Source organism: Marmota monax, unplaced genomic scaffold (genome assembly GCF_021218885.2).
Source record: "Marmota monax isolate L192 unplaced genomic scaffold, Marmota_monax_Labrador192_F-V1.1 WCK01_AAM20220418_F8-fsc00130, whole genome shotgun sequence".
Classification (NCBI taxonomy): domain Eukaryota; kingdom Metazoa; phylum Chordata; class Mammalia; order Rodentia; family Sciuridae; genus Marmota; species Marmota monax.
The window spans coordinates 595,473-610,818 of NW_026693244.1; the positions used below are offsets into that span (position 1 = coordinate 595,473).

The 15,346-nt window shown below is 34.0% G+C and overlaps 1 protein-coding gene across 3 annotated transcripts in view; it reads left to right on the forward strand.

Annotated features, from left to right (window-relative positions):
* Rnf180 (ring finger protein 180) overlaps positions 1 to 15,346 on the forward strand; it is a 217,670-nt gene that overhangs the window by 178,403 nt on the left and 23,921 nt on the right. For all 3 annotated transcript variants that reach the window (XM_058583066.1, XM_046456113.2, XM_058583067.1), the window contains one exon: positions 4,342 to 4,467. In XM_058583066.1, the coding sequence (XP_058439049.1) occupies positions 4,342 to 4,467 (126 nt within the window). The remainder of the gene's footprint in view (positions 1 to 4,341; positions 4,468 to 15,346) is intronic.

Here is a 15,346-nt window from a genome sequence, read left to right on the forward strand (position 1 = left end):
TTCTAGTGTAGTTCTTCCCTTTGATTGTTTCATTTTTATTTTTCATTTCCTCTTCATGAATATTTTATTCATTTTATGTTTTATGGTCCAAGCTTTACACTTGTGAGTTCTTTTAACTTTTGTTTATCATGGAAAATTTATGTCAATTCTGAAGCTTAATTTTGCTAGGTATAGTATTCTTGGCTGGCATTCATTTTCTTTCAGGTTTGTATACACTATTCCAAGACCTTCTAGCTTTGAGGGTCTGGGTTGAAAATCAGTTAGATCTAGGTTTCCCTCTAAATGTGACCAATCATTTTTCTCTAGTAGCATTTAAAATTTCTATCCTTATTCAGTATGTTATGCATTTTCCTAATAATGTGCTTGGTGTGGGTCTGCTGTAATTTTGTATATTTGGGGTCCTATAAGCTTCTTGTATTTGATTTTTTCACTCCATTTTTAAGACTTAAGAAATTTTCTGATGTTATTTCATTGAAAAGATTGTGCATTCCTTTGGTTTATGTCTCCAAGCCTTCATTTATCTCAGTAAATCTTATATTTGTTCTTTTAATGTTATCCCATATTTTTGGAAGTTCGGTTTATGCTCTATTAACATCTTTCTCTATGGTCAACTTTAAGATTATATATTCTGTATTCATTGCCTGAAACTCTTTCTTCCATATGGTTTTATCTGCTGGTGATGCTTTTCATTGATTTTATTTTTAATATTTTTTTAGTTGTCATGGGACTTTATTTATTTATATGTGGTGCTTAAAATTGAACCTAGTGCCTCATACATGCTAGGCTATGCTCTACCACTGAGCCACAACCCCAACCCTCCATTGAATTTCTAATTTGTTTTGTTGTTGTTTGTTTGTTTTTGGAGGGGGTACCAGGGATTAAACTCAGGGGCAGTTGACCACTGAGCCACATCCCTAGCCCTATTTTGTATTTTATTTAGAGTTAGGGTCTCACTGAGTTGCTTAGCACCTCACTTTTGCAAAGGCTGGCTTTGAACTTATGATCCTTCTGTCTCAGTCTCCCAAGCCACAGGGATTACAGGCATGGTTCACCATCCCCAACTTAATTTTTTTTGTTTTTGGTTTTTTTTTTTGTTTGTTTGTTTGTTTTGAGTCCTTCATTTCTATAATTTCTGCTTGGTTTTTTTTTTTTTTTTTTTTTAGAATCTCTATCTCATTATTGAAGTGATCTTTCATGTCTTGTATTTTCTCTCTGATTTCATTCCTTTCAACACTCTTTATCTCACAGATCAGTTTAATAGTGAACTTCCTAAACTCCTTCTCTGACATTGGTTCCACCTGATGGATTCTGTTATTGGTGTATTTTGGTTTGTTTGGAGTGATTTTTCCCTTGCTTTTTCATGTTGTTTTTGTATCTACACATCTAATAGTCTGGAGCAGGAGTGTCCCTGTGGACTTATAGTATCCTTGAAGGTTTCTAATATCTCAATTTATGGGGAGACAAATAATAATAATAACTAATGCAAATAATATACACCATTAAACCAAATAGTTCCTTCTATGATGTCTACAATGATAATTATCACAATAAACAAAAATGATGTGATTAGTTATTAACCACACTAAAAATAGTAAATTTACAAAATTGTTAATAATTTCAAATGTTGAAAAGGGTTAAAATAGAAGCGATGTTACATATGATGATTATGAGGGAGGAAGACAGAAAATAGAAGCAAAAAAATCGAAGGATGAGTGAATGAGAAATCAATACAAATTTTCTGTTAGCAGACAAAATAGAGAAAGAGAATCAAGGGAAACTTTTAAGTGAGAGAAAAATAAAAATTGTATATGTAAAATTAAAAGAATACAAAATATATTAATCAAACATTCTATCCCTTAAAAGACTGTGTGATGGAAGATAACTGCCCTTAAATATTGCTAGAAATTTGGAAAAAGAGGTGTGTGTGTGTGTATGGTCCATTCTTGTCACAATTAAACAGAAAAGATGATGGAAAAAAAAAGTTCTCAATGGAAAGTTAAAGAATCATTTCTCTCGGATTTCAAAAAATTCTTGTCTTCCCTTGTTAGCAGTGTTGGGTAGGGTGGACTGGAATATGATGCCTGTTGCACCCTCAGGGTGGGGTCACTGGAATGTGAGAGGAGATCCTGTAGACAGACTTCCTGCAGGCAGGGCTTAGGCCTAGATAGGATGCAGTTTTTTCATTGAGTGGTGATTTGTCTAGAGATTTTAAATCAGTGCACCTCTAAGGCCCAGCAGTTGCCTGTCCATGCTGGGAGACTCTGGGTTCCACCTGTGTGGCATAACAGTCAATTCTTTCTCCCCTTCATCATCTGTAGACTCTTGTGTTTCTGTCTCTCAGGTTCAATCTTTAACCTCAATCTCTCTCATCCCTGTCCTTTCAAACTCCACGTTGGGTGTATCCCTCCCAGCCAGTCCTGTGAGCAGCCTGACTGGAGTGGAGGGGTGTAGCCTCAGTCCCTCTCTGCATCTTACCCTCTCCTGATCACTTAATCACTCTCTATGCCATGTGGTGTGGGTTTGTCAAGCCTTGATTTGCCGGGAATTAGCCTCCATGGCTGCCAGCCCCATGATGCACTGTAGAAAGGCTACTTTCTCTGTCCACGAACAGCTAGGGGAGAGACAGCCCCTTTCCCACGCAAGGATAATGTATCAAGCAGTGTCTCTGATCTCAGATCTCTTAGTATCCAAACATGCCACAGGCCTCCCCAGTTGCCAGTGGGGATTTGTTCCTTATATTATTATACTCAGTCTCCTGAGTCCCCAATCGGCTTTGATGTCCAGCATTAGTTCCCAGTGAAGTCTCCTTTTCATTTTTTTTTCCCACCCACCATGCTGAGAAGCTGCTTATATACTTTCTTGATTTCACTTCCCCAAATTCCCAAGTACCTTTATTTCCCTACCTTATATGCTTGGATTTTTGTTTCATGGGTGTTGAATCATCAACGGAGTTGTAGCTTCAGCTTAAAACATAACCTCACTTATCTGGAGTAGTCTATTTTTTACATTGTTCCTGTTGTTGAATATAAACTCTGTGAATTAGTTTTCTCTTTGAATTTCATAAGTAAGAATCAATCTAAGGTAGAGATTGGGAAAATACAGAAACTGTATTGCTGAAGCTCCAAGCTTAAGGTAGAAAGGAAGCTGAGGAAGTGTGTCAGGAGATAATTATAGAATGAAAGTAAGAGGGGTTGGCTGATGAAAGCCTCATTTATTCTCAGGTCAGTTACCAACTCTGCACTGACCTAAGAACTTCTTCAATGAAGGGTATGATACTGATCATAACTTTCTTTCCTTGGCTTTTATACAGAGACTCCACTACAGAGAAGATCAAGTGTGGTCTCTGATTGATCTGTGTATACTTCAGATGAATACCCTTTTAAAATCACTTGCAAAGCTTCTGAGGGTTGAAAATTTATTTTTACAGTTTTACAACTCTCAAATCTGCAACATTAGACTCAGTAAGATGCTGAATATATCACATATAGAATGAAATAGATTATGAAGTAAAAAGTTCTACATCAAATGACTTTTTATTTTCACTCACTCCTAAACCCTGATTGTATTCTTGTTGAGAGCCACAGCCAAAGGGACCCGAGCAAACTTCCAGCTGCCAGCTGATGATTGACTCACAGCGGCCCCAGCAGACCTCTAGCTGCCAACTGATTGGCTCCTCTGCAGTGACGCTCATTGGGCTGTTTCCCCGCCCTTTCAGACCACGGAGCTGCTTATTGGGGGACTTTTTTTTGGCTCTGCCGGGAGACCTAGCCAATCAGCCTCAAGAGCAGGAGGAATGGGGGAGGTGGAGAGGCTTGTGGGAAGCCGGTGGTGGCAGTTGGGCTCTGAAGGTTTTTCCTGAGGAGCTGTGTGGTTTGGTGTGTGTGTTCTAAAAATAAAGTTTGTTTCTTTTGACAAGTGGCTCCTGAATTGTGCCCAGCCAGACTGCAGCAATTCTAGCTATTCTGTTGCTAAACCCATAACACATGACTTCCCTTTTTTCAATCCACCTGGTTATTTCCATATTTTAGTCTGTAGTTTTCTGGAGGGGAGGGATTATGTTTACTTATCCTTGTGTCCTGCATACCTATAGTACCTGATGTCAAAGCTACTCAGTAAATGAATGTTCCTTGTATAGTTTGAAGTTTCATCATGTGTGAGTTTGGCTACATTTGTTTGAAATTTTAAAAATCTTTTTGAATTTTTTTCTGAATCTACTTTTGTCTTCATGGATTTAAAGAGATCTGAATTTATTATCAAAATATTGCACCAATAATCTCTCATGTTCTTGCCATTTTACTCCAATTAATTTTTAAGATACTACTTTCTTTTGCTTTACTCCAGAACTGAACAATGCCACAAAAACATTCTTTACTAAAGAATATTTGAAAATTAAACAAAGCTTTCAGAAGTCCAGCTCTGCAAAATGGCCTCTACCAAGCTGCAGAAAAGCTTTTCATCTTTTTGGAGGTAAGGAAACTAATACCTACCCATCCCCGACCCAAAATAAAATTCTTGTAACTGTCAATTTTTCCAAGCCTATTCTTATACCTAATTTCTTCCTGTCTTAAAAATGTTAGTGGATATATTTCTGTATTGATCTAATTTAAGTAAAGGTTTTGCTAAATATCTCCTTGCTGAATGCTACAAATATACATATGAAGACAATGAAGTCTATACATTGAAAGCAAATTTGAGAGAAACCAGTATTAAATTGACTTTCCTGGGGAGAATAAGAGGGAAGGTGGATGGAGAAAGATTGGTCATTGGGTTCTAAGTTACAGTGAGATAAAAGTAAGAAGTTCAGGTGTGCTATGGAATATACTATAGATAATAATAATGTACTGTATATTTCAAAAAGCTAGAAGAAAAGATCGTGCATATTTTCACCATAAAGAAATGATAGATGTTTGAGGAGATAGATATATCTAACCTGATTTAAACATTACAATATATGCTGTATCAAAAACATAATATCATACCTCATTAATATGTATATCAGTTAAAAATTCATAAAAATAAAAATAAATTAACTTTGCCTTTCCATCAGTGGTTAATATATATATGATAAACAGGCATCCCACAAGTATCAGATTTGATAAAAAACTATTTGACAAAAGCACTAGTACTCTTAATAAAAATTTTTATTAATTCAATTATCATAAGCTAAATTTATGTAGTTTAATATATTATAATTCTAGCACAAGTTTAGGACAAGTAGAAAGTGACAGAGCCTTGGAGTAGAGGGTATCACAGCACTGAACAATGGTCTGAGAATGGTATACCAGTGTCTAGGTTCAGGTCTAAGTAGCTATATGATTTAAGGAATGTCATGAGCACCTCTATTGCTTGTATTCAGATAAAGTGTAAATGATTTTATCTGCCCCACCTAATTAATATACTAATTGTAAATACTGAATGAAACTAATGCCATTTTGAGCTTAAAGAATGTGTTACTGTATGACCATACAACATGGACATAAAATATAAAGTCATCTTTTATAAATTCTTGGTTTGTAAGAGCATGAATTACTATGTAGTTTTATCATTTACAACTTATGATATTATGGGGCCAGATAGGGGAATCATGATCTTCAGAGAACAGAAGGAACTTCTACATAAGAAAATAAGACCAATACAGTGATGACAAAGACCCAAAGCAGATAGAGGCAGAGCCTGTATGGTGGAGGCAAAAAATAAATTGATACACTAAATCTCTTAAGTTTGAAGGAAGTAAGTGAAGGACAAATATAACTTTGTACAGTGGTTCAAATGAATAAAATAGTTTAAGGATACTCAGTAAGCCCTTATGTCTTTATAATTTGGTTAGTATCTAAAAATATTATCTAGGATTTGGTATAAATAGGTTTAAAACTGTAACATTTAGCCCAAAATATAATAGAAAATCAAATATGAGAAAAATCAGCTTTACATAAAGAATTCATACCCAAAAGGAGAATATTTATAATTTGGTTTTTGTTCTTTAAGAAGTTCCCTGTATCCTGGGTGAGGGCTGTGGCTCAGTAGTAGTGCACTTGGCTGGCATGTGTGAGGCACTGGGTTCCATTCTCAACACCACATATAAATAAATAAAAAAGGTCTATCAACAACTAAAAAAAAATTAAAAAAAGAAGTTTCCTTTATCCTGTCTTCTACCTTACATTCAGTTTATTTAAATACAATAATCCCACATTTTCCTTTGTCTTTTTCTATTCTGAAGTAAAAGTGAAGCAATAATTCAAATAGGTGTTCCTTTGTGATTTTTGTTTTATTTGTCCTATGTGGAGCAGAAGAGTGCCATAGACCTTGATTTAAAAAAAATTTAATACTTACACAGGAGACTAAACAAATTAAGATGGATTATATGGTACAATATTAAGATACCTTTGAACTTACTGTTTTAGAAAAACAAGCAATGATATACAGTATGTTCTTGCTTTAGTGCATGATAAAATTAAATGTAGTACAACCCAGACATTAACACCTACATATAAATACATGTAAATGCATATCATTAGGCATCCATAGAAAAGTGAGGGTGTGAGAGCATCACATGCAACATACACACATGTATGTGTTTAAAGTAAAACTTGATTATATCATACATTTTTATGGTAGAAGTTCAAAATATTTTTATTACATCATTCAATTTAAGAAGTATTGTAGTATCACAAGCTCAGCTGAACTGGACAAGAGCTGAACTGTCAGGTAACTAAGTAAGGTAAAGCAACACACCAAAAAGGAGAGAATTAAGCTTTCAATCACTTGCTACAATGGCATAAGCAAATCTAAACCTAGAGAAAATGCATACTCCCTTTTCCATTTTCTCCATAGAATAAGCATACTGGCCCAGGGTCAGGTGGAGCAGAGCAGATGTGGGGATTGGCTCACTGTACAGAAACTAAGTCTCCAACAGTTTTATGGGTCCTGGAGTCAGGGGGAGAATAACATGGAGGAAGGGCTACTAGTGAGAAAAAAAAAATTGGATATGGAGTCACAATGGAGAAAAGTCCCCTCAAGTTATCCTCTTCTAATCCCCAAAAAGAGGCATCAGCAGAGGCAACTGAAAAAGACCTCTGTGCACTGTCTCAGATAAAGAACCTTGCAATGAAGATGCTGTGAAAGAGCATCCACTGACCTTGAGACCTTGACTGCCACTCCCTGTGGAGACTGTAAATACTGCCTGTGCAGCAAGTCTGGCATAGGAAGGGCAGCTTTCTGCTATGAGGCCTACAGTAACAGTGGCTAGACCTAATACACACAGGATTGGGAATCAGATATCTCAATTAACAATATTATTGAAGCACTTTCTGTACTTCTCTTTGTTTGCCTCTTGCCTCCCCCCAAATATTTTATTTATCATTTCTGTATAGATATACATATATACTTAATCAACATTATTTATTTTTGCTTGTTTTTGCACTTTTGTGATGGTAACAAATGTACATATTCCACATTTACTTTGCCACTCAGTATTAGGTTTCTCAAATCTATGTATTTCAGTAAATATAGTGACATTTGTTTATTTTTTACTGCTGTACTATAGTCAATTATATGAATGTACTAAAATTTGTTCATTCTCCTGTGGATGAATTGAGTTATTTGACCTTTTCATTGTTATAAACAATGCTACTGTAAACATTTTCGTGTCTTCTGGAATAATTGCCAATAGAAACTTGGGAGATCATAGGAAAAGTACATCTTGAAGTTGATTACCTAAACCAAACTATTTCCCTAAATGACTGTACTGATTTTTCAGTAGTTTTGTCTATCGCATTTGATCTTTTCAGTCTTTTATAATTTGCTAGTCTTGTAACTATAAAATAACACCACAGTGGGGTTTTAATTTCCATTACTGTGATGGGGGTTGAATATGGCTTTGTCTATAGGTATATTGGCCATTGAGTTTTTTCATTTGTTGAATACTTATTTACAAATTTTATATATTTTTCTATGATATTTTTGTTAATTTTTAAGAGTTTATAATATTTTTCTGGTGATTACTTTTTCTGTTAATTATATGAATAGCCATTCTCATCACTGTTTGAAGTCTGCCTTTTTACTTCATTGTATCTTTTAATGAATTATAGTTCTTCATTTTCTTCATTTTTCTGGTATGTACTGTTAAAGAAATTTCTCTCTATTCTCAGGGTCACAAAGATAACTTCTTATATATTTTTCAAATAGTTTTAAAGGTCTTTGGAATTGACTTATGTTATATTGTTTTATGAAGTTTTTGTTTTGTTTTGTTTTGCTATGTGCCATGTAGGGAACCAATTTCTTTGAGGAATTTTTGCTATTTAATTTTTTCCATTTATTAATAATTTCTCTACTGATGTATGATACCAATCTGTCATATTTAAATTCCCTTATGCTCTATATCTGAGTTCTTAATTTGATTCCATTGGTTTATTTGCCTATTCTTAGGCCAAACACCAAGCCTTTATATTTATAAGCTTTTAAATCTTCCCTCTAGCTTGTTCTGTTTCACAAGTATCTTAGCTATTTTGAGGACCTCTGCTCTATTATTTGTCTATCATGTTCTCTGTTATAAGAAATTCTTAACTTCATTGTACCTGAATGAAATTCTTGCTTTACCATTTGTTTTGAAATTTCATTTTAAAAAGTTCTTCACCACTCCCAGACCACACAGGTTTTCACTTAGATTTTTTTTTCTATGTTTACATTGTGGTTTTACCTTTCACATGTAGGTCTTTAACTAGAGTCTACCCTTTATATTGTGTTACAAAGGATTCACAACTTTTTTCAAGTAAAAGCCCATTTTTTCCAAATATTTATTATACAGCATTGTTGCATTTGTAAAGATTATTTACTGTTGTCTTATAGAAATATAGTATAATGTGGGAAAATGATCTAATATTTAACAACCATACTAAATAATCTAATTAAGTTTAATATTTAAATGGTCTTAGGTGCTTTCAGTGAAGATGATTATAAGTATAGTTTGACATCTTTGTTAAACTATGCTTACACTGAACAGTTAAACATCTAATGCATATATACTTTCTTTCTCTTTTATCTTGATGAACATTTTGAACTGGGTTCTCTGTTCTATTTTGAACAAAATTAGTGATAGTAGCATCCTTAATTTTAGATGGAATGCTTTTAATATTTACCATTGAATATAATTGTTTTTTCTTGTTGTTGATGTTCTTTCTGTACCATACTAAGATAATTTTCTATGTCATTAACTTTTATCCTTTTTACCAACTTCATTATTTAATGTTATAAAGTTTTCTGCCATCACATATTTTTGTTATTCTTCATTTCTAATGTTTAAATAAGTGATATTTAATTATATACTGATCGAGTCATATTGATTCAAAATAAAGTAATTATTCAAAAATCAGGATTATACTGGAAAATAAGAGTCTGTGATTTATCACTATTATGCAAACCATACCATCTATGCTATGTTAATAGGTTACCTGAGAAATTTATTTTTCAGCTGTTTTTCACAGTTGCTAGGAGGAAGTAAGGTGGGAAATGCAATCTGGAAAAAAACAACACATTCCAGTATTTGACTTTGGCTCCAGAATTTTATCAAAAAAAAAAAAAAAAAAACCACTTGAATGTAGATTTCCCTAGCCAGTGATACTCACATAAAACTTTTCATGAACTCAGCCACAAAAACTAGCTCACACTTTAACTATAATACTTGTTGTTTTCCTTTGGATTCTGTGAGGTACTGTCTAGGATACACTGATGAGAAAGCAGACATGTTTAATTCTTTTTCTCTTATAAATACATATTTCATGTATTTATACGTAAAATAGGTAATATGAAAAGGAATAAAATATTCTGAAAAAATGTGAGCTTGCATTTTCCATTTCACATCAAGTCTAGTTGCACTGATGACTGTGTCAGTCCTAGTTCGTGCCTCTGAGTATCTGACATTTCCATGCATTACAACCTCTGTTTATTTTATCAGTAACCAATTGTCATGGTTTCCAGTCCTGCCCTATCAACTTATGCCCTAAGAAACCACTTTGTGTGTGTGTATAATGTATCTATCTCATTATGTATGATATGTACAAAATTATGTGTGTGTTTGTGTCGCATACACACATACATACACAAAGTAAAAACTAGCTGAGAAGTTTTATTAAAATATTTTTGCCAAAAGGGGAAAAAGATGAGTTTCACATTGTTGATATCTGTTTTTTCTAAATTCAGCTCAAAGAAATGAAAAGAAGAAAATCAGGATTTAAAAAAAGCATGTCCTTTTTCTATAACAAAAACATGCAGCTGAAATGCAGGTGTCGGAGATATATGTATGACAAGGCCATCCATTTCTCAGGAAAGGCAAGGGGAATTGTTTTATTTGGTCATTAGTTTTTCTGAAGGTGTTAGATTGGTTTTGCAAGTTTAAACGTGTTCAGTATAATTCAAAGAATATCTACATGGGAAAGAGTGCTAGCCTCTAATAGAAAACAAAGCACTGTATGCTCAAACAACAGGACTTTGATTATAGCCCAGAAATATTCCTTCTCAGAAAGTTAGAGGTAAATTGGAGAATTTTTTTTCTTTTTTTTTTTTATTGGTTGTTCAAAACATTACAAAGCTCTTGACATATCATATTTCATACTTTAGATTCAAGTGGGTTATGAACTCCCATTTTTACCCCAAATAAATTGTAGAATTTTAAAATGTACTGTAAACTTGGTGCTGCCTGTTAGCAGAAGGTATATTAGTGTTTACATTTTCTCAAAAACTGCAACAATTTTATTCATATGATAAGCTTTTGAAAATGCCTAGGAATTCTGAAGTGTCTTTTTCTTTCTTTTTACTGTGGCAGAATTAGGTTCTGTTTTTTTCTCTGAGATGTACTTATGAGTTTGAAATTTATTTCAGAAGCAAACACTGCAACAAGTTTTGCATTATCTAAGCTACTTTTAAAAATAGTTACATACCATTCTAAAATGTGAAATCATAGATTCTTACAGAAAGAATGCACATGTCACTTCCCCAGCCACTTTAAGAACAACTTCAATAATCATACTCAAAGACTTCTAGAATCTGCTTATCACAAGCAGTGACAGGGATCTCATCACCATACAAAAATAAGCTTATTCATCTTAACAAATATATCAGAGTTTCTATGTTGAATTGAAATCTGCCTTCTCACAATTTTTTATTGGTTCAAGTGTATTTTAATCTAATCTTACGCTACATAATGTTACTTCAAATATGCAAAGACACATATAATAGCACTTCCACAAGTCTTTAATCTGCAAACTAAATCTACATTCCTTCAACTGTTCCTAATGGATTTGAGGAACCTGATTGCTGATTTCAGAGATACAAAATAGGCTAGAAATTATGTCTACTGGGTACTGATAAACTGAGCGTGTAATGCTTAAAAATAGATACTTTAGGGTAAAGAACTGTGATTGACAAGAGTCATCAGTGAAATGAATACTTATGAAGGATGTAAAGCTTACATTTATCTGGGTTTCCATTTCTTTTCACATTACCCAGTGTTATTTTGGTGTTGGGTCACTGAATCCATGGTCTGTCTAAGGCTAAATAGTTCAGTTGAGCAATGGACTCAAAATTAAAATATTTTAATTTTGCTTCTATATTATGCTTATGATAACAAATGAATTATAATGCAAATTATTCAAATATCACTACTTTATAATTATTATTTATTTTTAAAATTAATAGCAGTGTTTCATTTTCTCAATCCTTCTCTTTCCTTTATTCTTCCTCCCTCTCTCTTTCACACACACACACTCTCTTCATTGTTTCATATATGTAGAATTTTCTTAATTGCCTATGAAGTTGGATGTTAGTAGGAAATGCTGCCTTGTAAAATACTTTCATGTATAACATAAATGCACACATATGTACATACATTAAAAATCAAACCACTGACTCCAGGACCTCTGAGATTGACACATAAAACAAATTCTCTTGGTAAGAGAGGGTAGTCCTGGCCTTAACCTTGAGCTCACTATTTTAATGCTTTGTCCTAGTACTAATGCTTTCCCTAATGATCCTGCAGAATAGATGACAACAAGTTAAAAAGTTTAAATATGTGGTAAGGTGACTGATATTGGACACTGGATTATTGGACCTTTTGATGTAGAGAGCTAGAAAGAAAGTGAAGGAGCTCAGCATAGCCAAACTCATAGTGAACCATTGATCTTTAATAAATGGTATTATTTAATTCTTCAGAAAACTTAAAAAATATTCAAGCATTCTAAAGTTTGACCACTGTGTGACTCCCTTATTGTAGCAATGGGTAATAAGTGTATCATTGTGAACCATCATGGTAAACTATGGTCAGTCTTAGGATAGAACATGAAGACAGAGAAGGTAGGCAATTAAGTCCCTTAAGTGAGAAGACAAAAACCTACTTGTTTTGGGGAGAACATGTGGTGACTTCATCCTATTCTATAATCATAGTGAGTAGAGAACACTTGTAATTGTGGATACTCAGCCCTAGCACATAGAGATGGGCAGGCTATGCAGAGGTACAGTAAGAGTGAAGCAGGTTCTGTGCAATGGCTGCAGATTATTCTTGTCGGTAACTTTTTATCCCAAATGATCAGAAAATGTTATGAAAAGCTACAGCAGGCTTCTTCTGTCCTGCGGGCTTGTTACATATTTGAGAAACAGTGGCAAAAATTAGTTTGGGACTGTTCTCTCTTACTTCAGCCCTGGAAGAGTAGCTATCTCATTTGATCAAAAGCAATAGAAGTGGCATTGCCAGATGAGAAGACCAGATTAGAGGAATGCATGGGACCAGATTCTGAGCATAATAATGAGAAAATAACCACAGGACCTTGAGGAATAGCAGGCACATTTATATATTAAATTTTTTGCTCCTATCAACAGCAATGGGGATTTCTACTTCAGAGTAGGATGTAATAAGTCATATCAAGCCATAATTCTCTGAGACAATATGACAAATTACCAAAAGTCATATTTTATAATCCGAGAGCTGTGTAGTTAAAGACTAGATGAATTAAAATTCTAGTATGATAAGAGCCACCTATGAAAACTAATATTGCCAGCTGTTTGTTTCACTGGACATATTTTATGAGTCTTGGAATTATCTGGAGATCGGTTTTATCTTAGGTAGAGAACTCTATTTGGGGAAGAGAAATAACCAGAGGTTTTGATAACCATGTAGACTGACATGTCAGATTGGAAAACAAGTTCAAACATATGGTCACCATGAGACATTTGCTAAGAGTTATGGCAGTACAAGACAAGTTGATACCTCACAAAGGCAGAATAAAATCTTTCCAGGCTCATAGCTTAGGAATCAAACTGTTCTATAGTGAGGGACCTGCAACAAATACAGTCCACCTTAAAACATTCCTCATATTTTAAACCTTTGGAGAATAGAAGGCTAACAAACAACATTCACCTCTGAGAAGTAGAACTTTCAGATTAGAGGAGACAGAGTTCTGCTGAACTATTAACCAGACAACCCAGAGGACCAAGCTTAAGGAGATGTCAAGACTTGAAAAAATACAAACAACAATAAAACAGAAAAGCATTAAAAGTTTCCTATTATGTCCCCCTAGTTCAATGATGCTTTGGAGATAAAGTTCCATAAAAGAATGAAGCTGCAATAAAGACGATAGATCATGCTTTAAGGCATTTAAAGTCAAAGGCTGACTAAGTCTAATGAAAGCTGTATCCCACAAAACTTCTTATTGATTATTGTATCAAGGTGATGAGTCTCCTTACCCTGCCTGACAAAAGAAAGGCTCCACCCTCTTCTAGAGGGAAATAATATCAACTTAAATCTCCATAGATCCTTTATACAGTAAAATTTAAGACATGCCAAGGATTAGGAAACTGTGACTAATAATCAAGAGACAAAGCACAAAACAAAAATAGATCCCTAGGTTATCTAGATGTTGGAATCATCAAACTGTGACTTTAACGTAACTATTAGGGAAAAAATTGTCCCCTTCAACTGGAACCACCATCTTCTAGTAATATGCTAAAATGAATAATACAAAGAGAAGGAGAAAAGACCCCCAATTATGTTTTCGGAAAACATGGAGCTGGGGCTGGGGCTGTAGTTTAGTGGTGGAGGGCTTCCCTAGTGCATGTAAAGCACTGGGTTCGAGCCTCAGCACCACATAAAAATAATAAATAAAATAAAGGTATGGTGTTCATCTACAACTAAAAAAAAATATTTTTAAAGAAAGAAAATATGGAGTTTTTTCTTTAGTCACATGCATAGAAATCTACCACAAAGTGATACTGTAAACATCAAGAGAATGCATGCTGTTCCAAAAGGAATGCCTCACCAATGTCAACATGGAAAAACTGTAAGTGTACACAGTGTTACCCAGCATGCTGTTGGCATTATGGTAAGCAAACAAGTTAAGAGTAAGATTCTTGCTAAGAAAATCAATGTATTTGATTAATTTGCTATTGATCAAATTAAGTACTTGATAAGAACCAAGATAGCTTCCTGAAATATAGGAAGATAGATAAATAAATAAATATATGGTCCTGCGTTCTACTGAAGCATCGGTCTGTCTACTTCCTCTAGAGAAAAGCAAGAACTAGTGAAAAGGAATCTGAGCTATTGAAACTTATCCCTATGGATTCTATCACAAGAAATTTTAAAAATAAAACCTTCTCAAGGATAAAGATATTTGTCTTCATTGAGAAGAAGTGTGGTATTACCCTTCCACAAAGAAATATTTAAAGCAAAATTGTCCAAAAACATTAGTGAAAATAAAGAAAAATATTAGTGGAATATGTAAAAGAGGTGTAAAATGTCAAAAAAAAGTGGAAGCTATGAAAAAACATTCTGGAACTACAAAGTACAGTATCTACATTAAGAATGTATTAGGTGGGGCTGGGGTTGTATAGCTCAGTGGTAGAGCACTTGCCTAGCAATTGTGAGGCACTGGGTTTGATCTTCAGCACCACATACAAATAAATAGATAGATAGATAGATAAATGATATTTTTAAAAAAGAATGTATTAGGTAGGCTTAATAGCAGATTATGTGGAATGCAGTCTATTGAATATGTACAATTGAGAGTCTCTGAAGGGGAAGAGAAAGAAGGGATGAGAAAATAATATCCAGAAAGATTATTGTCAAGAATTATCCAAAACTGATGAAAGACAACAACACCTATTAATAAATCTCAGCATGACCCAGTTAGAATTATTAGAAAGAAACCATATCTAGAGACATCATAGTCAAATTACTGAAACCCAAAGATAAAGGAGAAATCTTAAAAGCATTCAGGGAAAAAAAAATAATGTTACCTTCAAGGAAACAAGCAAGGATTACTGGCCTCTAACAGATATAAATAAATAGATAGATAGATAGATA